The 27,991-nt window shown below is 41.4% G+C and overlaps 1 protein-coding gene across 12 annotated transcripts in view; it reads right to left on the bottom strand.

The window, feature by feature from the left end:
• DCAF8 (DDB1 and CUL4 associated factor 8) overlaps nucleotides 1-27,991 on the bottom strand; it is a 46,837-nt gene that overhangs the window by 9,965 nt on the left and 8,881 nt on the right. For 10 of the 12 annotated variants that reach the window (XR_007719305.1, XM_050757751.1, XM_050757741.1 and 7 more), the window contains 6 exons: nucleotides 17,918-17,992; nucleotides 13,631-14,304; nucleotides 12,544-12,684; nucleotides 11,083-11,177; nucleotides 6,291-6,401; nucleotides 213-285 (listed from right to left, as the gene is read on the bottom strand). Coding sequence is in view for 11 of the 12 variants with exons in the window: in XM_050757751.1 (XP_050613708.1) it covers nucleotides 213-285; nucleotides 6,291-6,401; nucleotides 11,083-11,177; nucleotides 12,544-12,684; nucleotides 13,631-14,304; nucleotides 17,918-17,966 (1,143 nt within the window). In the remaining variant the exon portion in view is untranslated. The remainder of the gene's footprint in view (nucleotides 1-212; nucleotides 286-6,290; nucleotides 6,402-11,082; nucleotides 11,178-12,543; nucleotides 12,685-13,630; nucleotides 14,305-17,917; nucleotides 17,993-27,991) is intronic. The other 2 variants (XM_050757721.1, XM_050757712.1) reach the window with 1 other exon arrangement.

Genomic DNA, 27,991 nt, shown 5'->3' on the forward strand with positions numbered 1-27,991 from the left:
TTTTTATTTCTATTTTGTCGATTAAAAAAACTGAGCCTATCAGAAGTGAAGTGACTGCCAAGATCACAAGGCTGGTAAGTGGTAAAGCCAGGAATCAAATCCAGATGACTGACTTGAAAGTCCAAGCTCTTCCCACCATACCAACAAGTTCAGGTGCAGCCTTGGGGTTGAGTCAGGGAAGCCTGGAGCAACTGGCCCTTCATGAATCTTACCAGGTGATGAGGACAGAACTTCTTGAGTACTCCATTGTTCTCATTCTCATCAATTTTCCTCTGGTCATAAATCCTATAATTGGAAAGCAATGAAAATGTAAAAATTTACAAACAAATCCCTTAACGAGCTGCAATTTGATATAGTGGCAGGAAACTGCCAGCTGGATGAAAATAAACAACATTTTCTAAACCAAGTCCTGGCTTGTGCTCTTCTTAAAGGGCATCCCTTTTCCAATCCATTTCCCAAGTCTTTGTTTTGTTTGTTTGAGACTGGGTCCTGCTCTGTCACCTAGGCTGTAGTGCAGTGGCATGATCCCGGCTCACTGCAACCTCTGCCTTGTGGGTTCAAGCGATTCTCTTGCCTCAGCCTCCTAAGTAGCTGGGACTACGGGTACACACCACCACTCCCGGCTAATTTTTGTATTTTAGTAGAGACAGAGTTTCATCATGTTGGCCTGGCTGGTCTTGAACTCCTGGCCTCAAGTGATCTGCCTGGCTTGACCTCCCAAAGTGCTGAGATTACAGGGATGGGCCACCACACCTAGCATCAGACCCTAAATCCTTCATCCACGTACTTCCCATTTTAAGTGGCAATCCTCAATTCTGTCAGTTTGAAGTTGTTTATCTCTCTCCTCAAGTGTTATATCACATACTGATAATTTTCACTGAAACAACTAACATTAGTATGGAGCTTTTTATGTGTACATTACCTACAGAAAAGGGTTACTCACGGGCAGAAACCACGCTTAATGTAAGTCAGTGGGTCCGTAATCACTCCTTGAAACTTTATTTGGCCTGTTCTCCCTCTCATACCCCACAATACTTATTAAAAACTACCACCCATATGCTCAAGACTCCCTCTCCTTTCCACATTCTTATCAAGCACACTACACCTTCACTTTCCTTCCTCTCTCTAATCCAAGCTTTAAACTCAAATATTTAGGATACACATATTATGTGTCAAATATTATGCTAGGTGCTAAAATTACAGTGAGGAACAAGACAGATCTACTAGTATCTGTCCTCACCCAGTCTCCTCCAATCTCAGGGTCAATCTTTTGACAAATGCTCTTCATTTCATCCTTCCAGGGACCTTGTTTGATGATTATCTAATTTCTCAACCTCTTCCTCATCACCAGTTGGCCACTTTCTAAAAATCCTTCTACTGACTGTCCTTTCCTACTATTGCTTTTTTTCTCCTTCCCCTTACAGTCACACTGTAAAAGAACGATCAATTCAATATTTCCACTTCCTTATTTCCTATTCACTTCTCAGTCCATCCTAATCTGGTTTTGGTCCTCAACTCACCACTGAGACTTTCTGACTGAAGTCATCAGTTAATTATATCCATTTGTCAAGTAGGTATAAGTCTAGAGCTCAGAATAAGTGTGTGTCTGCAGACACAGATGTAAGTCATATATCCGTGTATAGGTGGTAGTTAAAGCACTGGTAATGGAATTAGATCTCCAGGGGAAAATATAGAGAGGATTTTCCCTTCCTCCTTTAGAATCTCTGGCCTCTTTCAGAATACAATGAAAACTCTAGTCCCTTCTCCCCAGAAAAATGCACATAAGCACACTTTCTAGAGGTTCACATAACACTTGTACTTCAAGTTAAAATTCCCTGGTATAAAGCAAGACGAGAGCTGAAGACTGAGATGCTGAAGAACATCAGCATTTAATGGGTGAGGAAAGGAAGACACACCCATGAACAACACTGAGGAGTGGTTGGACATCAAGGAGAGAAGGTGTTTCAGGGAAGGAGTAATAATGTCAAGAGTAGAGAAAAAGACTTGAAAAGTATCTTGTTGGCTTTGGCAGTTAGGTTACTGATGACTTAAGCCTTGACATCCCCAGCTCACACGATCCTCCCGCCTCAACCTACCAAGTAGCTGGGACTACAGGCACACACCACCATGCCGGGCTAATATTTTTATTTTTTGGTGGAGACAGCATCTGCCCAGTTTGGTCTCAAATTCCTGGCTTCAAAAGATTATCCTGCCTTGGCCTCCCAAAGCGCTGGGATTACAGGTATAAGCCACTACACCCCAACTAAGTGTTTATTAATAACCTACTATATTCTACATATGATGCTAGAACAAGGTTTGGCAAACTTTTTCTTAAAGGACAAGACAGTAAATGTTTTAAGTTGGTCAAGAGGCAAACCATCTAATCTCTACTATAACTATTGAATTCTGCCATGTAGCATGAAGGTGGTCATAAACAACATGAAAATGAAGGCCATGGCTGTGCTCCAATAAAACTTTATTTATAAAAACAAGCAGTACAGTTTGTCAAGCCCTGTGATAGACAGTAAGCATAGAAAGATTAATACAAACTTTCCTACTACTTTCTGAACATATGATAGGTCCTTGATAGTTTACTTTATTTTTAGTTATTTTTTTTTTTTTTGAGACAGGGTCTCACTCTGTCATCCAGGATGGAGCGCAGTGGTGTAATCACAGCTCACTGCAGCCTCAAACTCCTGGGCTCAAGAGATCCTCCCACCTCTGCCTCCCAAGCAGTTGGGACTACAGGAGCATACCACCACGCCTGGAGATATTTAATTAATTAAAAAACTAAAATGTTTTAATTTTTTTTTTTTTGGTAGAGACACAGTCTTGCTATATTGCCCAAGTTGGTCTTGAACTCCTGACCTCAAACTATCCTCCAGCTTTGGCCTCCCAAAGTACTCTAGTTTTATAGTCATGAGCCACCACACCAAGCCCCTTGACATTTTAAGTCACATAAGGAATAGTTTTAGCATCCTCTCCATACCTTTACCACATCTCTTCCCACATGCCTTCAGGCACCCACTAACTTGTTACCCTAAGTCTTCTGTACCTGCCTTTAATCTAATGTTCTCTCAGTGTTGCTGATTTTGGCTTAATAACTGGGAAGCGAAGAGATGATTTACTGACTGTGCTTCATCAATCAGGGCCTATTCTTAATCCTTTAGCAATAAATTTTCATGTCAGCCAATCACACTGCCAAATTTACCACTAAATAATTCATCTGATATATCCTCTTTTTCTTTACTCCTATAAATTCTTAAAACTAAGCTAAGCAGGAATTAGCTTAGCTTAGCAGGTATAGTAGGGACTCATACCTATACCTCCTCTACTTGCCTACTTTTTTTTTTTTTGACCACAGGCCAAAAAGCATGTTTCCCCAGAGCTTCCCTTAAATACTTTTTAATAACTCTAAACCAAAATTCAGTATTTATGATGCAAAAGCCTTGAGGATGAGTAAGCTATTTCTCTGTATTCCCTTGAAGTAATTTCTTTAGGCTAGGAGTGAAAGTTAGTGATGTTATGATATAAAACATTCAGCAAAAATGTTTTCAAATTTATACCAGAAGATGAGCTGTTCGGGTTCTTTCAAAGAAAGAGTAAGAAAGGAGAAACCTCAAAACATTCAGTTGGCTGCGGAGGAGAGGTGCCAGAGAAGTTGAGTGTAACCTAATGTCAGAGAAGAGCTGGAGTGCTGAAAGGGCTACCTGCTCAAGTAGGATCAGTGTGCCTCAAAATCTTCATGTAGCCAGGCACGGTGGTTCACAACTATAACCCCAGCACTTTGAGAGAACAAGGCGGGTGGATCACTTGAAAACAGAAGTTCGAGACCAGCCTGGCCAACATGGCGAAACTGTATCTTTACTAAAAATACAAAAATAGCCAGGCATGGTGGCACATGCCCGTAATCCTAGCTACTTGGGAGGCTGAGGCATGAGAATCACTTGAACCCGGGAGGCAGAGGTTGCAGTGAGCTGAGATCAAGCCACTACACTCCAGCCTGGGCAAAAAAGTGAGACTCTGTCTCAAAAAACCCAAAAATCTTCATATAACTTCTGCCAAGTAAATGGCCAATAGAGGATACTGAGGCTGATAAGAGACAGAAGATTTGAGTATTTCTCCTTGTGTTGAAATGTTAAAACTCTTAAGTCCTACTCTAACCCTGGGAAAGTATCAGCTTTGGGTTAAGGCAATATGAACTACAGTTCTCAATACAGCAAATTCCTACATTCCCCTCCAAACACCTTGGTCCTAGTGGTGGAATTCGTTAGAGACACAGACTTTTCAAGTAACCTGGAGCTCTAAGTAGGAACTCCCAACTCGAAATTTCAGTGAATGCTCAACTTGGAGGAGGTAGCAACTGAAAATGTGTAAAAGTACAATCCTTTTTGATCAACAGCTTCTTATCTAAAAAAAAAAAAAATCAGCCGGGCACAGTAGCTCACGTCTGCAATCCCAGCACTTTGGGAGGCCGAGGCGGGTGGATCACCTGAAGTCAGGAGTTCGAGACCAGCCTGGCCAACATGGTGAAACCCCGTTTCTACTAAAAATACAAAAATTTAGCCAGGCGTGGTGGCACGCCTGTAATCCTGGCTACTTGGGAGGCTGAGGCAAGAGAATTGCTTGAACCCGGGAAGTAGAGGTTGCAGTGAGCCGAGATTGTGTCATTGCACTCCAGCTTGGGGTAACAAGAGCGAAACTCTGTCTAAAAAAAAAAAGAAAAAAAAAATCTATGGCTACACATTTGAGGACTGTTGGTAACTAGAGGAAATGAGTTTTGAAGACATGGGAATAGGGGAAGAACAGAGAAACAAGGTTCTGTCCAGGATTCCTGAACAAGGCAAAGTCATCTCTCATGTCTTTTCTAAAAATGTACCCTATTCCCCATGATTCTTACTGATAAAATGAATCTGGAAATACAGCTATAAAATGTGCTCTCATTTCAAAAGATGATGCTTTTCACTTACCATTAGGAAAGCAAAAAGTCACTCATTTTTCTAGTGATCTTGTCCCTCTCTCTCCTTTCTAACTGATGAGCCCAAAGAAACATAGTTAAAATAGGCCAACTGGATAGGGATGAATACAGCTTACTACTAAGGGTCAGAGGAAATTAACTAATACATATGGAGATTGAATCCAGTGTCTGTTTTCCTTAGGTCATGTATCAAGAGCCAGTGTTAACAAAAGGTGTTCACGGTAACAAAGATATCACTATGGATAAAAAAAAGTGGTAGCTCAGGACAGTGAGAGCCCAAAAACCCTCAGTTCACATTAAGTGCTCCCAAGTCTAACTATTTCTGAATTGAAAACCAGTATTTAAAATTTCTAGGCTGGGTGTGGTGGCTCACGTCTGTAATCCCTTTGGGAGGCCAAGGTGGGTGGATCACAAGGTAAGGCGTTCAAGACCAGCCTGGCCGAGATGGCAAAACCCCGTTTCTACCAAAAACTACAAAAATTAGCCAGGCGCGGTGAGAGGTGCCTGTAATCCCAGCTACTCGGGAGGCTGAGACAGGAGAATCACTTGAACCCGGGCGGCAGAAGTTGCAGTGAGCTGAGATCACATCACTGCACTCCAGCCTGGGTGACAGAGTGAGACTCCATCTCAAAAAAGAGGATAAATAAAGTAAAATAAAATTTCTAGTGCATGTTTATTTATATATGAAAAAGGTAGAAGATTATTTACTAATACAGCAGCTGCTGGTAAACCTAAATTCACGGCTCAGCTGCCATGTAAGGACCTTGGTAAATTCATCTAACAACTTCTCTTTTCTTTTTTGAGAGAGACTCTCGCTCTGTCATTGAGGCTGGAGTGCAGTGGCACAATTTTGGCTCATTGCAACCTCTGACTCCTGAGCTCAAGTGATCCTCCTGCCTCAGCCTCCTGAGTAGGTGGGACTACAGGCATGCACCACCATGCCTGGCTAATTTTTGTATTTTTTTTTAGAGACAGAGTTTCACCATGTTGGGCAGGCTGGTCCCAAACTCCTGACCTTAGATGATCCACCTGCCTCGCCTCCCAAAGTGCTGAGATTACAGGTGTGAGCCACTGCACCTGACCATCATCTAACTTCAAAATTTGATAATCTCTAAAATATGTAAAGTCACCCCTCAGAGACTGTTACATTAGAGAACAGAACATCTCCAAAGGCATGTAAGATTTTTGGAAAATGGTAAAAAATCCAAGATAATAGTTAATGGATTCCTAGAAAATTCATAACTCTCCATAAAGGAGCACCGGGTAATCAGTCTTATAAACTGTCAAAGACACAAAAGAGCCACAAACTCACCTTACAAACTGATCTCGTCCACCCACTGCAAACTGGTGGGTATTGGCAGGATTCACAAAGATCGTATACAGTCCCACTTTCTTCTCTTTCTCTTTTGTCACCACCAGTTTCCTTTAAGAGTAGAAAAGCACAGAAAATTATATACTCCAAAAGATCCAGATGGCCATGGTAAAGGAGAGCCAAGAGAATAACATGGCTAATAAGTAATCAAAGAGATTCTCATTTGGAAAGAAAGAAGTGTTGTGTTTTGTCTGTTTGTTTTGTACGTAACAACAGGAAAAAAGCACACACATGTATTATATGGGACTTTGGGGATTGGGGAAAAAAAACCTGTAGTGAAGTCACTTTCTAGTGTTCCTTAAGAAGTATAAACTAAAGGTATATGAATGTACCGCTCCTCAGGAAGCCTCAGTTTAGCTGGAGTCCAACACAATAACAGCCAGTCATTAATCAGACAATACTACAGATACTTTCCTACCCTTTATTGATAAATACATCTTATCTTCCCAATCACCTGGGAACAAAGGGAGAAGTGGAAGAATCACAGAAACAGTAGGCTAAAAAAGACCTTAAGGTCAGAGACTCGCTCTCAGATTCCATTAAAATGTAACTTAAGGCCAGGTATGGTGGCTCACGCCTGTAATCCCAACACTTTGGGAGGCCGAGAAGGGTGGGTCACATGAGGCCAGGAGTTTGAGACCAGCCTGGCCAACATGGCAAGACCCCACCTCTACTGAAAATACAAAAATTAGCCAGGCGTGGTGGCGTGTGCCAGTAATCCCAGCTACTCAGGAGAATCCCAGCTACTCAGGAGGCTGAGGGAGGAGAATCACTTGAGGCTGGGAGGTGGAGGTTGCAGTGAGCAGAGATCATGCCACTGTACTCGAGCGTGCGCAACGGAGCAAGACTGTCTCAAAAAAAAAAAAAAAAAAAGTCACTTAAAACCCAACTTAAGCCAAGCATTGGCTCATGCCTATAATCCCAGCACTTTGGGAGGAACCCTCGAGGCTAGGAGCTCAAGACCACACTGGGCAACATAGCAAGACCCCATCTCTATAAAAAAAATTATAAAAAGCCAAGTGTGGTGGCTCACCCCTGTAATCCCAGCACTTTGGGAAGCCGAGGCGGGTGGATCACAAGGTCAGGGGTTCAAGACCAGCCTGGACAACATGGTGAAACTCCGCCTCTACCAAAAATACAAAAATTAGCCGGGCATGGTGGCATGCACCTGTAATCCCAGCTACTCGGGAGGGTGAGGCAGAAGAACTGCTTTAATCCGGGAGGCAGAGGTTGCAGTGGACCAAGATCATGCCACTGCACTCCAGCCTGAGTGGCAGAGGGAGACACTGTCTCAAAAAAAAAAAAAATTGTTATAAAAAATTAGCCAGTGGGGTGGCATGCACCTATAGTCCCAGCTACTCAGGAGGCTGAGGTGTGAGGATTCCTTGAGCCCAGAAGGTTGAGGCTGCAGTGAGCCGTGGTCTTCCCACTGTACTTCAGCTTAGGTGACACAGTGAGACCCTGTCTCAAAAAGCAAAAAAATAAAAAACGCAGCTTAAAACATGCACACTGAAAACATACATTTTTCACTGAAGAAATCCAGAAGAATCTGTCTAAAACAGCCAAAATTTGTTCCAGGTTAAGGGTAGCATGATGAATATTCTTCTCAGATCGAAGCATTCGATTAGTCAAACATGACATAATGAAGATTGGTAAATTTACAGGAAAGGAAAGACTTCAAGAAACTATAGGAAGAGGGTTGGCTTTAGCTTTTGTTTTTAAGTCTAAGGTTTTAATTATTTCTGATGCTATGGAAACAAAAAGAAATATAACCATGACAACAAGTTTCTTTGTAAAGAAATGATTTTAGCATATTTTCTGCATAGCCAAAGTCACTTCAGCCTAGAACTGTTTTAGGTAAAGTGGAAAGATTTTACTTAATATCTCTGCACCTTTTCATTAAATGAATACAGAGGACCAGGTGCACTGGCTCACGCCTATAATCCCAGCACTTTGGAAAGCCGAGGTGAGCGGATCGTTTGAGCCCAGGAGTTCAAGACCAGCCTAGGCAACAAAGTGAGCTCCCGTCTCTATTTATTTTAAAATTTTAAAAAAAAAAAAAAGAGAGAGGGCACTGAAAATGAATGTCATTAGGGGAAACCTCCATCCCCTAATGGTATTCCCCACACACCTCAAAAACACAAGGCAGGAAATATGTCAAAAGAATAACAGCTTCAGGGACAAAACTAGCTACGAGACTGCTCTAATATGAGCTTTAGACAGGGAAAGAAAGTAGGAGCTGATGCTGCTCCTTCCCACAGGACCATCTCATTTTCTCAGCAATTTGAAATTTCAGAAGGACAAGGTCAAACAAACACAAAACTTATCATGTGGAAGCAAAATGAAGAAACTAAGGAATAGATTATGAAGTACTGGCTCCACAGTTATGTAATCCTGACGAAGAGCTCAATCTTTCTATGCCTCAACTTAATCCCATAAAACAAACATTTCTCCCTCCTGATGGGTAAATGTAGAGTACCCTGAGCTCTGCAGGTGACATGCAGAGCTGCTATAAAAATGATTATCATGGCAATAGGAAGAAAAAATGTTCACATTAGAGGAAACATGAAACAAATTCACCAAATTTTGCCTTAAAATTAATGAATAAGTATTTCCCAGCAAAAAGGGAAAAATAATTACAGGTGAGACCAAAGGATTTCTTTGAAGAATACCTCAAACTGGCTTGCACTGGCTAAAGGAATATTACATCCACAATTTCAAATCAAACTCTTTTCCTAAGATGTTAGTCAATTGTATTAGCTTTCAGAGACTTGGCTATCATCATATATATACAAAAGAAAATCTCCCTTATGCCAACTTCACACAAAAATGCCTCTGACAAGATCATGCCACTGCACTCCAGCCTGAGTGACAGAGACTCCACCTAAAAAAAAAAAAAGCCTCTAACTAAGCAGATGTTCAGCTTTTTACCCCATTCCAGCCTATAACACTACTTTAACCCTTATAACAAAAACTTTAAAGACTCACTGTCTTTATTATTCAAATCTAGATTTGGGTCTCCTTCTACTCTTCCTTTTCTCCTTGTTCCCCTCTTTAGATTCTATCCTATCATTGCTTATGTTCAGATTCATGGTTAACTCGCAGCCAGACTTTCTGCCTAAATAATTTCATTACAAATTCAATAATCTGCCAAAGTCATTTGCTCTACTCATTACTTGAACCAGATTCAATTCCTGGTGGCAAAAGTGTATATGGGGAGAAAGTTTCCTTCTGAACCTGATCCACAGGATAAGATCTCATTCTGTTTCACAACTCTTTAACACAGCAGATTAAATAAACTTATTATCATTTTTTGCTTTTTTGCCCTTCCCTATGAAAAACTTGCTAATCTTGCATTACCATTACAGAATCGTGGAACTTTAGAACTGGAAATAACAAACATTGTGTAGTTCAAAAGATTAAATGATTTCCTCAAAGTTAGATAACTACAAAGCTAGTACTAGAAGGCAGAACACTTGTCATTTAGACTTGTTTCCTTTCCAGTATAAATCTCCCAACCTTTGTCCTCTTGAAGGTTACATAAACAAGCAACATATTTTTTCCCCAAACCTAAAACATTTCCATCTTTTAAGTAGTCGTAGAAATTCTTCTACTATCCCAACAGCTTTTTCTGGACTTATCTCTCCAAAAAATAAAAGACTACTAATAATCAGTCTTCACATTATATTCCCCAAATTAATTTATATTTTACTTATGTCCTATGTAAATCATTGCCATCCCTTACTCAATACTGGTACTGACCTATAAGATGTTACAATAATCTATTTTTTTTTTTTTTTTTTTTTGAGACAGTCTCGCTCTGTCACCCAGGCTGGAATGCAGTGGCATGATCTCAGCTCACTGCAACCTCCACCTCCTGGGCTCAAGGGATTCTCCTGTCTCAGCCTCCTGAGTAGCTGGGATTACAGGCATGTGCCACCACATACGGCTAATTTTTGTATTTTCAGTAGAGATGAGGTTTTGCCATGTTGGCCAGGCTGGTCTCGAACTCCTGACCTCAAGTGATCCACCCAGCTCAGCCTCCCAAAGTGCTGGGGTTACACACATGAGCCACTGCACCCAACAAAGATTTGCTGTAATAATTTTTAAGACAGACAAGACAATAAACAATAAACAATCTAGATATCTATCAATAAGTCATAACTAGTAGTGCCTGAGTTGAGATTTGACCTAGGTCTGCCTGGATCCAAACAAGATGCTGTGTTTTTTCTATGATATCACCCAGTTAAAAAGGAACAAAATTTACCTATAAGTCTTAGATTCACATACAAATGAACTGTGATAAAACAGAACTCAACTACAGCTACTATTTTTGTCCAAAATTTATCATATTTGTATGTTTCTATAAATAACTAAATTTAAAATTTATTAAAATTTAAATTTTAAAATTTACAGGACCTATCTCTAAATGAGTTTGTGGAATAATGTGCTTTCTGTGGGTAAAATGATTGATATCTGAGTGAATAAAGAGCAAAAGATCATCAAATTATTAAAGGCCACATATAATAAGTAAACTGTTTGAGAAATGAAGGTAGACTGAATAGTATTTCACTGCTGAGAAAGACAGGTAGGAATTCCCCTTACACTACCTCTTAACTATAGGCACTAAGGTACTATTCTGATGAATCAGAGTTAGGCATTACCAAGACATAATGGAATATGTTCGAGGCTAAGAGATACAGTTCTATAATGATACTACTGCTACACTTACGAAGCTGGGCGGTCTTGTCTCAGGTCAATGGTGAAAACAACTGCATCTTCACCTGCAGATAAGAATGTACAGGGAGAGTCTGGTTCCAGAGCCAACTGAAGAAGAAAAAGGAAAAACATGAGGTTTCTAAATATTAGAATTAGAGGTCATCTAGTTCATTCCTGTAACTTTAGGAAGGGCTGCACTTAAAATGTACCAAAAAGAGAAATGTCTACCTTTTTGTCATAAAATCCCAGGAAAGGAGATAATTTAAGTCCACTTACTCTTATTCTATGTGAATTATTTATAGCTTTGTTTATTCTATACAAGTCAAAGGACAGGTGATTTGCTATTTCAACTAAGTCCCCAAGAGATATGAACAGAGATAGCAAAGAAAAATATCAGCCATTAGAGTTCATTTCCTTTTTCTCCAGTCAGGGTCTCATTTTGCCACCCAGGCTGAAGTGCAGTGGCATGATCATGGCTCGTTAAAGCCTCAACCTTGTGGGTTTAAGTGATCCTCCCACCTCAGCCCCCCAAGTAGCTGGGACTAGAAGCACAAGGCACTATACCTGGCTAATTTTTTCACTTTTTTTTTTCCCACAGATGGGGTCTTGCTATATGGCTCAGGCTGGTCTCAAACTCCTGGCCTCAAGCAGTCCTCCCACCTCAGCCTCCCAAAGTATTGGGATTACAGGCATAAGCTACCATATTCAGCAACAGTTCATTCTCGAAAAAAATCAATTCCATACCCTTAGGTGCAGAGAGAAATGGTGTCCAACTTCATTCCTTACATCTTAGTTCCTTATATCTAAAAATTAGTTATCTAGTGGGTTAAGAGTAGACTTAAGAATCAAAGAAATAGGTAATTTTCACATATCCTGGGCTGTCTTGGCTAGAAAGGGATACTCCAGGTCCACCTACATTTTTGCTTAGGGTTTCTAAGAGAGTACCAAACTCTTTTCATGGCACAAAAGAACACCGCCATGCCTACCTTAAAACTGGCAGCTCTTAACTCCTTGCTAGCTGCCACCATGATTATTTGGCCTATATTCTCAGCTTTAAATAGGGCTTCCAGAAACAGTGCTATTTGTGAACTCAGAGTTTAAGCAGGTAAGCTGAAGCTCTCACACATGAGGAATCAACCACTAGCACCTTGAAACTGTCAAAATACCCTAAAAAATCAGAATAAACGTAAAAGGTTTAAAGGGCACAGGAGACCTCAAAGATCTCCAAACCAGCTATGGCTTAGCTTAGGGGCCAAGTACTGTAAGTGCATGATCCAGGGATCTTTCAAATACTTGCCTTCCTAGGAGTTTAGAGTGGCTGCTTTTGCTCCTTTAACTACAAATCTTAGGACTGAAAGAGGTGAGGCATGTGACCACAACAAACGTGACACAATGGGCAGAGATAAGGGAGAACCTTGGCTGAGAACCACAGAGGATTTGGATTGCACAAACTTGGGAGCAAGGTCTTACTTACCTTGTGGGACGCTCCTTTGTGCTGGGCCACACGTTTTGTATTCTTGCAACACTGTGTAGCAGACAGTTCTGCTACCCGAACCTGCCCATCACGGGCACACATGGCCAGAGTGGAATCACCACTGTTAGGAAGAAACTTGGCCTGGGGTGTTAAGAATGAAAACAAGGACACACAAAAGAAATGAGAGAGGTAAACTTGAGAATGAAAAATACGATGATGACCTCAACTTACCCCCTTTTCTTACATGACAGCTGGAAACTTAGCTTTCCTACTCTTGTACAGCTGGCTAAGCCCAATTTCTTCCAGGAGTTAAAGGAAAGGGAGAGAAAAAACGTCCTTTGATGTAAGAGAGCATTTCAGTTGGCTCTGGAAGACTGAACTGGCACATAAGAGCTCAGGTGAACTAGGACTGTACCTAGCAGGGGAGAAAAGGAATAGAGGAGGAAAATCTACCTTGATTCAGAAAGCAAATATAAATTTGCCACAAAGAAAAAGGAAAATAGGGGGAATGTCAGGGAAGAAAGGAGAATACCCTTAGGATAAATGGCTGGTACCAATATAGTAGATGGGGCCAAGGAGTAAAATCTTTACAGAATAGTAACAGTATAAGCTAATATTTATCAAATGTTTATTAAGTACCAGCCACAGTTCTAACTGCTTAGCTTCTATTGTTATTCAATCCCCATAACTCTATGTGTTATTAGTCCCATTTTACAGATAAACTGAAGACAAAGGTAAAATAACTTGCCCAACATCACTGAGCTAGTAAGCAGAAGGGCTAGGATTTGAATTCAGGCAGTTTGGCTCAAGAGCCTGTGCTTATACTACACTGCCTCCTACCAGCACACATTTAATAAGCTGCATGCACCCTATCTATAAGGCTTCCAACAGTCCATAATGCTCAAGGAATCTAAGGTTGCCAAGAGTCTTTCAGTGTATTCAGGTTATTATGGGAGCCAAAGTAGGGTCATGTTCCGATACCTAATTCCTAGAATAACTCACTATCAGCTCCCACTCCATGCTGCAGTTCAGATTTCTCTAACTCATGCCTGATTCTCTCAGTTGCTATTATGCTCCCTTGCCTCACCTGGAACACATTACTTTTGTGGCCACTCTCAAAGTCCAGTACTGGCTGCCGCCGCACCCAATCCCACACCACCACCTTCAGGTCATCGCTGCCACTGGCCAGCCAGGTGCCGCGCTGGTTAAAGTGCAGGGTATTGACACAACCAGTATGGCCCTCAAGCCCATGCTGTAGGCGGAAACGCTGCACAAAGACTCTTGCCCCACAGGCCTCATAGACAAAGCGGGCACTTGAACCCAGCTCCCGCTCCCGAAGGGCAGGGAGGGCTTGCCAGCGAGGTCGGGGTAGAGCTGATGTTTCTGAGGACACCCAGTCCTCTAGGGCCCGCTCATCATCTGATGAGTCCTGGTCACGGTTAGCCCGCTTGCGCTGTACACGGCGCCGAGGCTGCTCTTCTTCCTCCTCTTCTTCCTCCTCTTCCTCTTCCTCTGAGCGGTCATGGACTCTATTTTCATCATTAATGGAGTAATGACCAGTGTCCTCCATGCTGTCAGAGTCCTTATCTTCACCTGAGCTCTCTGTGTCTGTGCCTCGACTTTCTGTGCTGGTGCGGTTGGGGCCACCATCATCCCCAGTCAAACTCAAACTCAGGTCTGAGGCCTCCACTTCAATGCCTGAGGATGTCTCCCTCCCCTCTTCAGCTCCAGACATCTCTTCTGGACTGCTAGACAGGCTTCCTGCATGTTAGTGAGGAATGGGTAGATGAGAGGGAAAAATAAGAAAACAGGATAGTGATCAGAAGGACTTCCCACCTTAGTCTAAGAAATCATCACATCAAAAGACCAAAAATGGAACTATGGTCAAAGTGTTTTCATTACAAATGATTACAGAGAGTACCCTCTGAGGGGAAATCTTGTAAAGGACAAGAAACTGGAAAGATTAAGATGAAATCCAAACACATAAAGTACTTCAACAAAAGCAAAGAATCTAAGGACAATCTAAGATTACATTAAGTTCTCAAGAGGCAAAACATTGGCATATTGTATAAAAGTGTGCCTGATACATCTACCATTGGCTCTGTTATATTGGATGGGCACTTATTAAGTTATAGCAAATAATTAAACAGAATATAAAAAGAAGAGCCAACTCCAGCCAAGAGATAGCATAGCCATCTTTTTAGTGAAAGACGGAAACTAGTTGATAAAAATCACTGACTTATGGATGTGGAGTCGCACCATTTTCTACTTTAAGCAAGTATTGGGCGGGGTGCAGTGGCTCACAGCTGCAATCCATCCTAACACTCTGGGAGGCCAAGGCGCGTGGATCACAAGATCAGGAGATCGAGACCATCCTGGCTAACAGGGTGAAACCCCGTCTCTACAAAAAATACAAAAAATTAGCCAGGTGTCTGTAGTCCCAGCTACTTGGGAGGCTGAGGCAGGAGAACGGCGTGAACCCGACAGGCGGAGCTTGTAGTGAGCCAAGGTCGCGCCACTGCACTCCAGCCTGGGTGACAAAGACTCTGTCTCAAAAAAAAAAAAGAAAGTACCACTATACCTCCTGTCACCTAAATCCTAAGTTTCTTCCCCTAAGTTTCTAAAATTCACTAAGAAAGGAAGCTGAAGGGGTAAGTGGGAATTGTGATCATTTGAGTGGGTTCTTGCTCACCTTTTGCTAGTAAATATATTTTTGACTTACTTCCATTAGCTTGAATTTTTTAATATAATTTTTAGTCACATATTTTTAGTCTCTCTATTGGGACAAAATTTTATTAGGAAGCATATATGAAATTGAGAAAAAGCTGGGCAACTATAGTGGTGCCTAAAAAGAAAGTTCAGTATATTCTAGGTCTGCTATGCTGGTAGTTAAATAACAAGGTCACTTTCATCGATCTTATCTCCTGTAACTACATATTGCATTCTCTTATCTCACACCAGCCAAGTCAATTCCAATGAGCACTTGAGGAATGTTCTAGAGCCAATACAACCACAACTTCCAACCTAAGTCAAGGTCTGAAGAAAAAAAGGGGAGAATAAAGATTTTAAATGCTGCTCATGGGCCTCCTTTCCTCAGATGGCTATAAATTTTATCCTGCCAGAAGTAAAAGCTGTCAGGAAAGGCAGACCATCCAGTATGAGCTATTCAACTCCAATACCACACTGATGTTTAACGTTAACTCTAGTATGAGAGAGCTATTCAACTCCAATACCACACTGATGTTTAAGGATTCAAAGGTGGAGCACCCTACTGCCTAGTCATGTGGATTAGAGCAGTAATTTGTGAAGATCTCTGAAGCAATGGAAATCCTTTTCAATGTACTCTTAGGCAAAACCCAATACTGAAAAAAGATCAACAATACAAGTGCTTTGATTCAAGCAGTAACAGAAGGCCAGGAGACATAAACAGTTCTTGCAGGGTGGGTGCAGCGGCTCACGCCTGTAATCCCAATGCTTTGGGAGGCCAAGGTGGGTGGATCACCTGAGGTCAGGAGTTTGAGATCAGCCTGGCTAACATGGTGAAACCCCCATTTCTACTAAAAATACAAAAAATTAGCCGGGCGTGGTGGCATGCGCCTGTAATCCCAGCTACTTGGGAGGCTGAGGCAGGAGAATCGCTTGAACCTGGGAGGCGGAGGTTGCAGTAAACTGAGATTGCACCATTGCACTCCAGCTTGGGTAATAAGAGCAAAAACTCTGACTCAAAAAAAAAAAAAGCCTCAACGAAGAGCACAGTATAAAACAACTGGGCTAGGGGCTGGAAGAAAAAGTTACAAAGTACAGAAATTTAAACCCAAGAACCACATGTGCTGAGCCGGTTATATATGCTACGAAAGTTTAGCAGTTACAATTTCTTGAAATGCAACTGGGCTTGAGCTTGGGAGTGGTGAGCAGGAACTGAAACACACCTAACAGGTCTGTAGAAAAGAAAAAATAAAAGAAAAAATAAAACACCAAAACATCTAGTGTTTATTGCTAAAATTATAAGTAACAAATATAGACAACTTTGGAGGCCTTAGGTATCACAAGCTCATCAAAAAGGCCCCAACAGTAAATCACCAAGATCTAGAGTAGGGGTTTGCAAATTTTTTCTGTAAAGGGCCAGAGAGTAAAAACTTCAGGCTTTGCAGACCATATGGGGCTCCACCACAACTACTCAACTCCAGTATGTAGAACAAAAGCGACGCATAGACACTACATAAATGAACAGGCATGACTGTATTCCATTAAAACTTTACAAAAACAAGTGGCAGGCTGGATTTGGCCTGCAATTTATAGTTTGCCAATCCCTGACCTAGCTCCAAATCAACAGTATACTTTAACTCCTCTAGAACCCTGTGCCTTTCAACTAAATCCAGTGAAAAATATGAAGCACTTTCCTTTACAAAAGATGAATGAATGGCAATGATAAGAACATATGGAGCAATGAAAAAGCATGTTGAAAATCTCACCTATCCTTCCTCCAATCACATCAACTAGAATTTAGCCTGTTATCCTGACCTTCAAGGTGCTAAGGAATGCTGGACTCTGTACTGCCCAACTATATCCATTTAAAGGCAGCTTCTCCAGTTTAAAAGTTGGCTCAGAGGTGAAACACTGGTTAAATAACCCAGGTGGTAGTTATACTGTATTAGAATTTTTATATTCTGCCTTCAAATCTGCCCTAAAGCCAGTGATTTGACACTTGGCAGCACTGGTCCTGAAAAGAAGGAGGGAAAGGAAGGAAGGAAGGGGAAGGGAAGGAAATAAGGAGGGGAAAGATGTCCCACTCCTAGTTGGGTTCTAACTTCATCCCTTATGAAATCACCTTTTTTTAAAAAAAGATGGGGTCTCGCTATGTTGCCCAGGTTGGTCTCAAACTCCTGGGCTCAAGCGATCTGCCTGCCTCAGCCTCCCAAAGTGCTGAGATTATAGGCATGAGCCACGATGCCCAGCCATGTAATTTCTCTATCAAACTACTACTTACTGTGGAAAAGGGCCTCTCAATATAACTGGGGAAGCTCATCTTCCCTAAAATGCCCTTGTTCCTACAAGTCATGGGATTTTATTTTTTTCCTTTATTAACAGCATTTCCTAGGTTCTCCCCATCCTTATAGCTTTATACAACTCCAAACCACTTGACCTCTTAGAAGTAGAGCTCTATTATTGATCTTTTGAAAATGATCAGACAAAATGAGAAGAAGCAAAAGCACAATATAGTCCAAGGTGTTTCCTGTGTAGTTTCCTATACTCAGAACAATACAGCAAAGTTTCCCTCCCTCCACTAAAATCCAGGCCTCCACTCTATCTTGCAGGGAGGAGGAGAACCTCAGTTGATAGTAAAAATAGCTTCACCTTCATTTTGGCCCCTTACCATTAGCTAAGTCTGTTCTGCCATCTGTGCTGCTCCCTTTGCTGGACATCTTGAATGATGTTTGCTGTAGCCAGCCTGGGTTTGGGAGAGGAAGAAACCAAAACAATTAAGAAACCACTTGGGAAAGAAGACAATAGGGACAAGATTTAACAATGTACAGGTTTTATCATTTTTATAAAAATGATTTGTGTATGCATGCTTAACACAGCTTCTCAGCTTGTGAAAAGCACACCAGAAATTTTTTCTTCCCTATGTTTAAATTCCATATAATGACATATTTTGGGGGAGGTCAAGTGCCATCTCTTTACTTCACTCACTCAGTAACTGGCAGTGATTTTTCAGATGAGAAAGTGGGAACTAAAAACCTGGAACAGCAGGCGCATATCAAATGACAGGTACTGTAAGCCAAGAGTCTCAATACATAAAGCTAACTTCAGCACTGCCCCCTAGGCAAGAATCTTCCCACGTAAATAAGTGACATATGTATCCTCAAACTCCGTACAACACTTGTTTTCACAACATGAAGAGGTGAGTCAGATTCTGAATATCATTTTAAACACAAATCAACAGATAGAAGAAATCAAGCTCGTGGGGGAAGAGATTGAACTTTCTCTCTCTATTCACTCAGATGCCTAACTTCAAACCTATTATTTCTTTTTTTTTTTTTTTTTTTGAGACAAAGTCTCACTCTGTCACCCAGGCTGGAGTGCAGTAGTACAATCTTGGCTCACTGCAAGCTCCGCCTCCCGGGTTCACACCATTCTCCTGCCTCAGCCTCCCGAGTAGCTGGGACTACAGGCACCCGTCACCACGCCCGGCGAATTTTTTTGTATTTTTAGTAGAGATGGGGTTTCACTGTGTTAGGCAGGATGGTCTCGATCTCCTGACCTTGTGATCCGCCCGCCTCAGCCTCCCAAAGTTCTGGGATTACAGGTGTGAGCCACCACGCCCGGCCCAACTGACTTCAAACTTATTAAAGGCACAGATACTAAGGATTATAGAGCTGAAACTAGAAATCAGGAGCACCCTATCCCTAGGAAAGAACCTTAAGTTGTTTCGTTTCTCTTAGACTAACAGTCAGAGTCTCTAAGCACAAAGACAAAGGTGGGGAAGAAAAGGGCAACATTTCCATTAAACCATCTCATCCCATTTCATATAATAATGGCAAACACTGTTTCACCTAACAGCATCAGCTTTCACTAGACTCGTCTTTCTTAGAATCAGGGTATCTAACTCATTTCCTTTCATGCCACTATAAAACATATTTTTTTCAGAGCCTCACTGCCACCTCCAGTAAATTCCAAAGAGCAAAGAATAATATTATTCAGATCAGAATTTTGTTAAGCCCTTTCAGTAACTTGGACAAAAGTCACTGGTAAAAGACAAAGTATAATTATTACCCCAGTCCTTGTACCCAGGCACCCTGGCCTCTAATCTTTCAACAGCCCTTTCATTCCCATGACAATTATTCCAGAATCAGCCTCATCCTTATCCTTTTCCCTGCTACCCTCTACAGAAATCTAAGCTGCTTCATTAAAAGTATCCTCTGTCAAGAGACAGCAGCCCAAAGATTGTTCATAATAGGTCAAGGTGGGAACAGAAATACTGCAAGAGTGGGGCTGAAGCTGACTGAATTTCAGGAAAGGACACCTGGAAGGGTGATGATGAAAGACAACGCCAACAAAAAACAGATATGTGAAGCAACATAAAGAAAAATAGTGAGAAGCTGTTTGCATTGCATTTTGTTTTTGAGGTAGACAGTTTTGTATAGCATTCCTCACACAGCATTTGTTTTTCCCTCTCAATAGTCCTGTTTATATTCTTTAGCATAGGAGCCTATCTTCTCCATCTAGAATTTAAAAGTGTATCAATTCCTATCAAGTGGGGAAAATGCACTACTTTGTTAAGATTAATCCATCACTTTGGGAGGCCAAGGAGGGCGGATCACCTGAGGTCAGGAGCTCTAGACGAGCCTGACCAACATGGAGAAACTCCGTCTCTACCAAAACTACAAAATTAGCCAGGCGTGGTGGCACATGCCTGTAATCCCAGCTACTAAGGAGGGTGAGGCAGGAGAATCACTTGAACCTGGGAGGCGGAGGTTGCAGTGAGCCGAGACTGCGCCATTGCACTCCAGCCTGGGCAACAAGAGTAAAACTCCATCTCAAAGAAAACAAAAATAAACAAACAAAGAAACACATTAAAAACAAAGGTAATACGCAGACCAGTGTAACACGAAGAACAGATTTGCTGTTTTCCCACCTCCATAATCAAAACTCTTTACCATATGTTTCACCCCACCATTATCCACTCCCAGAGAATTAAAAAGCAGCTCCAGAGAACCTCTCTTAAAACCAAGTATCAACTCCCACAGGAGTCCAGACTGCCTGAACTTTTGACTCATAATTGCTCTAGAAAATACATGTGCACAGATGACAAAGGTAAGTAGAATTAAATGTCAAAATTTCTGCAGAAGGATACTCTAGAGCAGTGGTCTCCAAACTTTGATTATGAACCTCTATCAGTGAAAACTTTGAGCATGAACCTGACGTTCAAAGGTGTGGCATGCACCTGTAATCACAGCTACTCAGAAGGCTGAGAAAGGACTGCTTGAGCTCAGGAATTCAAGACCAGCCCGGGCAGAACTATGAGACCCCTGTCTCAATCAATTAATCAAGGAGGCAGAGATGCTGTGCCCTAGGTGTCAAGTATAGGAGCTACTGAAAAATCTTTTCTAGTCAGGCACGGCAGCTCATGTCTGTAATCCCAGCACATTGGGAGGTCAAGGCAGGAGTTGGAGACCAGCCTGGGCAACATAAGAAGACCCCCATCACTACAAAAAAGAAAAAAATCAGTCAGGCATATGCCTGTAGTCTCAGCTACTCGGGGCGGGGCTGAGTTGGAAGGATGACATGAGCCACAGAAGTTGAGGCTGCAGTGAGCTGTGATTACACCACATCTCTCCAGCCTGGACAACAGAGCAAGACGCAGTCTCCAAAACATTAAACAATAAAAAATCTTTTCCATCACCAAAAAATACAGTTTTAACTTTATAAACTGAGGTCTGCAGAGAACATATTTGACCCAAATCCAAACTATCTTCTTCACTTTTCACTATATTTCCAACAAATCCACTATTTTTACTTTGATCAACTTTCACGTAAAATCTAGTCCAAAGCTAATCTCACTGAGGTTGGAAAAGCTGATAAGCTCACTGTCCCAGGTAGTTGGAAGAGTTTAATTAGATTAGCTCCACTGCTCATATTCTAAAAATAACCATAACCCCTGCCAAACTGAAGGTTAAAGAGTAACCCATTGGAGGGTGAGGAAAAAAGGCCCAAGTGCCATTTTAATTTCACTAAGAAATTCCAGTGACCTAGATTTTTCTTGTCTTAGTAAGAATAAAGCCTTAAATTTTTAACCAATTACATGACAAAATATTAACTAAAAACCAGGCAGAAAGACTTCAATACGCTGGATAAGAGTACTTTGTAAAAGAGATACGAAGTGTCTCTTGTTTAAAACTACTGGGGCTGCTCTTTCCCCCTAATATGATGAAAGATCTGTACAAGAAAGAGACTACGTATCCCTTGTCTGGAGTATCCTCTTATCCAAAATGCTTGGGGCCAGAAGTGTTTCAAATTTTTGAATATCTGCAATATACCAGTTGAGCATCCCAAATCAGAAAATTCAAAACCCAAAATGCTTCAACGAGTATTTCCTTTGAGCATCAAGTTGGCAATCAAAAAGTGTGGCACATATACACCATGGAATACTATGCAGCCATAAAAAAAGATGAGTTCGTGTCCTTTGTAGGGACATGGATGCAGCTGGAAACCATCATTCTCAGCAAACTATCGCAAGAACAGAAAACCAAACACCGCATGTTCTCACTCATAGGTGGGAATTGAACAGTGAGATCACTTGGACACAGGAAGGGGAACATCACACACTGAGGCCTATTGTGGGGAGGGGGGAGTGGGGAGGGATAGCATTAGGAGATACACCTAATGTAAATGATGAGTTAATGGGTACAGCACACCAACATGGCACATGTATACATATGTAACAAACCTGCATGTTGTGTACATGTACCCTAGAATTTAAAGTATTTAAAAAAAAAAAAGTTTCAGATTTCAAAGCATTTGAGATTTCAGATTTTTTAATCTGGGATGCTCAACTTGTACCAGAATAACTGAACATTCGACTGCCAAAAGAAAAAGAAAACCTCAATCCATACACTGTTCAATATACAAAAGCTAACTCAAAATGAATCACAGATCTAAATATAACTTAAAACAATACAACTTCCAAAAGAAAACAAAGAAAATAATCTCTGTGACCTTGGGTTAGGCAACAATTTCTTAGGATAGGACACAAAAAGCATATACAAAAAAAAATTAATCATTTGGATTTATCAAAATTAAAATCTCACTGGGCGCAATGGCTCAGGCCTGTAATCCCAGCACTTTGGGAGGCGAAGGCGGGCGGATCACCGGAGGTCAGGAGTTCGAGGCTAGCCTGACCAACATGGTAAAACCCCATTTCTATTAAATTACAAAATTAGCTGGGGTGGTGGCACATGCCTGTAGTCCCAGCTACTCAGGAGGCTGAGGCAGGCGAATCGCTTGAACCTGGGAGGCAGAGGTTGCAAGTGAGCCGAGATCGCACCATTGCACTCCAGCCTGGGCAACAGAGAGAGACTCCATCTCAAAAACAAACAAAAAAAAGTACTGTAAATAATAATCCCTCGAAAAGATCCTCAACATTATTAATAATTAAGAAAATATAAATTAAAACCACAATGAGAATCCACTAAACACCTATTAGAATGGTCAAAAATTGTTTAAATAACAAAAATTTACTTTATTAAGTACTAACAAGAAGTAGCACAACTCTTATACACTGTTACTAGACATGCAAAAGAGTACAGTCATTTTGAAAAAAGCAATTTGGCAGTTTCTTATGAAGTTAAATATACACTTATCATACAACTCAGGAATCCCACTTCAGCTTCAGAAATTTATATAAGAAAAAAGAGGTTCAGATCTGTTAAACCAGCAATTTGGGAGGCTGAGGCAGGAGGACAGCTTGAGTCCAGGAATTAAAGACCAGCCTGGGTAACATAGCAATACCCCATCTTTAAAAATAAATAAATAAAATAAATAAGAATGAAAATGTATGCCACAAAATTAAAAATATCCTGTAGGTGAATGTTCTAATAGTTTTACTTAAATTCATCAAAAAACTGGAAACAAATGTTCTTCAGCTGGGTCATGGATGAACAAATTGTGGTAGGTCCACACAATGGGATACTACTGAGCAATAAAAAGGAATGAACTACTTACTGACACAAGCAACAACATGGATAGATCTCAAGTATGTTATGGTAAGTGCAATAATTCAGACTCAAACAGCTATACAATATATGATTCCACTTATAGTACTTTCTGGAAAAGATAAATCTATAGGAATAGAGAGATCAGGGACTACTAGGGCTTGCGGGTAGGGAAATGAAACTGACTGCAAAAGGGCATGAGAAAATTTTTTGGAATGATGGAAATGTTCTATGCCCCAATCATGTTGGTATTACATAACTATGCCTTTGTCAGAATTAAAAGAACAGGCCAACTTAAAAAAGGATAAATTTTACTGTATATAAATTATACTTGAATAAACATGGCCTAAAAAGAGAGAACGCAGGTCGGCGCGGTGGCTCACGCCTGTAATCTCAGAACTTTGGGAGGCCAAGGGGGGGGCGGATCACCTGAGGTCAGGAGTTCGAGACCAGCCTGACCAACATGGAGAAACCCCATCTCTACCAAAAGTACAAAAAAATTAGCCGGGCATGGTAGCGCATGCCTGTAATCCCAGCTACTTGGGAGGCTGAGGCAGGAGAATTGCTTGAACCCGGAAGGTGGAGGTTGCGGTGAGCCGAGATCGCGCCATTGCACTCCAGCCTGGGAAACAAGAGAGAAACTCTGTCTCAAAAAAAAGAGAGAGGATGAGAGAAGAGTGATGGAGGAAAAATAATGCAAACTGTTAAATGACATAATACCATCAAAAACACTAAATTCTCAAGGCTGTGATTAATAGAAGTTGACTAAAATGGTCAATATGTCACAGCAAATGACAGCATAGACTTCTCACCTGAAAACGAAAGTGCTGAAACGATTTTTGCTGCAACCAAGACTGCCTATGTGATTTCTCAGCGACCACATTAATGGCAAGATTAATTCTAAATACATAAAAAGTCTACAACCCTATTGTCTTGGTGATAACTAAGAAGAGCAAAAATTTAAGTAGCTCAGTTATTCTTGTGGTTGTACTATTAATTTGTATGTTTATGCTCTTTATTTTTTTTAATTTCTCTGAAGTTCACTTTAAATCCTTTGGTGTCTAGGGTCTATGAATACTGGTCTGACAACTACCTTACCTTGAGCCCGATCGAAACATCAACATCTAAATATTATTATTGTCCTTGATCCCTTTACTAAGACCTGAACTCAGTCTGTCAAATCTCATGGTTTATATAATCCCAGCATTCTCTCAAACCAGTGCCTGTCTCATTCTGCTACTCAAGTACCCAACTCTCCTACATAAACATCCATATTTAAATGAGACAAGGTTTTAGAATTTCCTCTGAAACTAGAAGGTGATGAGAAAATACTTCAATTATTATTAAGACAGAGAGCCACACAGTCCCAAGTTTCTCTCAGGAGGACAGATGTCCCTTACCACTCATAAATGAACAGCTGTTCAGGGTTGATCTCCATCCAAAGTACAAATTTGCTTTTCTAGGTCCCACAGTCCATCTGGTATCAACTAGTTCTACTTTCTCCACCTCCAATTTTTGTTTCCAAGATGAAATGGCTCATTTTAACTTCATTTTACTTTCCTTAATATTTCTCCTTCACAAGAAACACTTACTTCTCCAAGCCTACTTTCCTGACTTAGAATAGTGGTTTTGCAGATTTTTTTTTTTTTTTTTTTTTTTTTTAAGACAGGGTCTCGCCGTTGTCCAGGCTGGAATGCAGTAATGGGATCTCAGCTCACTGAAGCCTCGACCTCCCAGGCTCAAGTGATGCTCCCACCTCAGCCCCTTCAGTAGCTGGGACTACAGGTGCACACCGCCATGCTCAGCTAAATTTTTTGTATTTTTTTGTAGAGATGGCGGTGGGGGACATGTTGCCCAGGCTGGTCTCAAATTCCTGGACTCAAGTGATCCACCTTCCTTGGCCTCCCAAAAAGCTGAGATTACAGGCGTGAGCCACCGCACCTGGCCGGATGGTGTTTATCAATCAGAGAACCTCAGGCACTGAAACTCAAAGGATGACCCCAAAGAGGATGAAACTCATTACATAAAGCATGTTTATTGTAGGTAGGACTTTAGTTCTGGGCTATTTTCTAGTAAGTACTTGGAGGGGTCGAACATACGACACTGTCTCCTCTGGTAGGCTGGACAGATGAGCAGAAAGAAACTGAATGTTTCTGGAACGGGAAAATTAATCTCTATTCCTACTGTGCTGAAGATTTGACAGTACAAACAACCCAACTGCAGAGAGGCTCTAGCACGTACACTCTAGCTGGGAGTCTAGGCTACTCATTTTTATACAAATTACAAGCCTCTGGCACCACCCAGTGGCCTATCTGTAAGCAAACATGCTGTTACACAACAGCATTGGTACCAGGCAATATACAGAAGTTACAAATATAAACAAGGCAGTCACAATCCCTTTTGTAGCCAATTAATCAATTAGGAAAAATGAGTATATAACCATGATACAAGAGATATAAGTATCAATATCTTTTTTTAAAAAGATAAATAGAATGCTGTTGTGGTTGAACAGAGGAAAAGATTATATTTAGTTTCAGGGAGAAAGGAAACGCTTCTATGGAAAATTAGGTTTTAAGATGGGCCTTAAAAGACAGGCAGGATTTCAATGGGTAGAGTTGAGAAAGACATTCCACAGGACCAGAGCGAGAAAAGACATGGAGGTTAAAAACCTGACATGGTCAAGAAACATACACGGGTAGTCTAGTTTGGCTAGCCAGTAAGGTATAGTTGATAAGTTAAGAGGTATAATAAAAGCTTTGTTCTTGGGGGGGGGGTGTCAGGCATCAGGGAAATTATTTTGTCAAAGATAATAAGATGGACTAAAACGAAGGAAAAGGAATGAGAAACAAGTTTAAAAGCTATTATAGTTGCCAAGATAAGAAGTAATGAGGGGCTGTCTTGAGTGGACGGCAAAGGGAATTAAAAAGGGATCAACATGAGAATGGTCGTAAAGGGAGGTAATGTTTAGCTCAATAAGCAGTTACAAAGCTGAGTCAAAAAAGACAAGTTCTTAGTCTGGTGCCCAGAGGAAATCAAGTGACAAAAATGAGATGCTGGTAGGTGGGATAAGAGATTATTCTGAATATATTTAAAATCCAAGCTGACATGTTAGGTAGGAAAGTAGTGACAAACAAATTTAAGTTTGAAACTTAAATAAAGTAGGGCCAGAGATACAGACTTGTGAGTTATCTGTACAGAGAAACTTCAAAATCAAACACCTTGTAAATCATACCTCAAACAATTAGGCACCTAAGAAGGCTCTGGGAGAGGAAGTTCAAGGGAAGAATCTTCAGGAATACCTACTCTTAGAGAAAAGAAAGGAGAGCAGAGAGAAAAATTGAGAAGAACGAATGATAAAAATTAAATCTCTGGAAGTCAAGAATAAAAAGGTTTCAAGGTGGCCGGGCGCTGTGGCTCATGCCTGTAATCCCAGCACTTTGGGAGGCCGAGTTGGGCGGATCACAAGGTCAGAAGATCAAGACCATCCTGGCTAATATGGTGAAATCCCATCTCTACTAAAAATACAAAAAATTAACCAGGTGCTGTGGCGGGTGCCTGTAGTCCCAGCTACCTGGGAGGCTGAGGCAGAAAAATGGCATGAACCCGGGAGGTGGAGCTCGCAGTGAGGTGAGATCACACCACTGCAATCCAGCCTGGGTGACAGAGCAAGATTCCATCTCAAAAAAAAAAAAAAAAAAAAAAGGTTTCAACGTGAGGATAGGCTGGGCGCAGTGGCTCATGCCTGTAATCCCAGCACTTTGGGAGGCCGAGGCTGGAGGATCGCTTGAGCCCAGGAGTTTGAGACCAACCTGGGCAACACTGGGAGACTCTGTCTCTACAAAAAATTCAAAAATTAGGCCGGGCACAGTGGCTGACGCCTAAGTGATGCTGGTAATCCCAGCACTTTGGGAGGCTGAGGCGGGCGGATCACCTGAGGTCAGGAGTTTGAGACAAGTCTGGCCAAAATGGTAAAACCCTGTCTCTACTAAAAATACAAAAATTAGCCACACATGGTGGCATACGCCTGCGATCCCAGCTACTTGGGAGACTGAGGCAGGAGAATCACTTGAACCTGGGAGGCAAAGGTTGCAGTGAGCCGAGATCGCACCATTGCACTCCAGCCTGGGCGACACGGCGAGACTCTGTCTCAAAAATAAATAAATAAAATAAAATAAAAAAATAAAAAGTAGGGTGTGGTGGTATACACCTGTAGTCCCAGCTACTTGGGAGGCTGAAGTGGGAGGATCACTTGAGCCCCAGAGGTCAAGATGGCAGTGAGCCATGATGGGGTCACTGTACTCCAGCCTGGGTGACAGAGCAAGACCCTGTCTCAGAAAAATGAAACCAAGAAGGTAAGGAGGACAGTCCATGCTTCCAAAAAATACAGAAAACAGTATACTGTTAAAAGGCTGTAAGAGTCAGAACAGCTTTTCCCCTGGAATTATCTCAGAGATTGAATGGAATGCTGATTTTCTCTCTAGTAAAGAATCATAAAACACTAGGATTCGGCTGTCTCTTAGGTCTATAAAAATTATTTCCTGGGCTGGGTGCAGTGGCTCATGCCTGTAATCCCAACACTTTGGGAGGCCGAGGCGGGTGGATCATGAGGTCAGGAGTTTGAGACCAGCCTGGCCAACATGGTGAAATCCCATCTCTACTAAAAATACAAAAATCAGCTGGGTGTGGTGGAGCATGCCTGTAATCCCAGCTACTGGGGAGACTGAGGCAGGAGAATC

This window comes from Macaca thibetana, chromosome 1 (assembly GCF_024542745.1).
Source record: "Macaca thibetana thibetana isolate TM-01 chromosome 1, ASM2454274v1, whole genome shotgun sequence".
NCBI classification, from domain to species: domain Eukaryota; kingdom Metazoa; phylum Chordata; class Mammalia; order Primates; family Cercopithecidae; genus Macaca; species Macaca thibetana.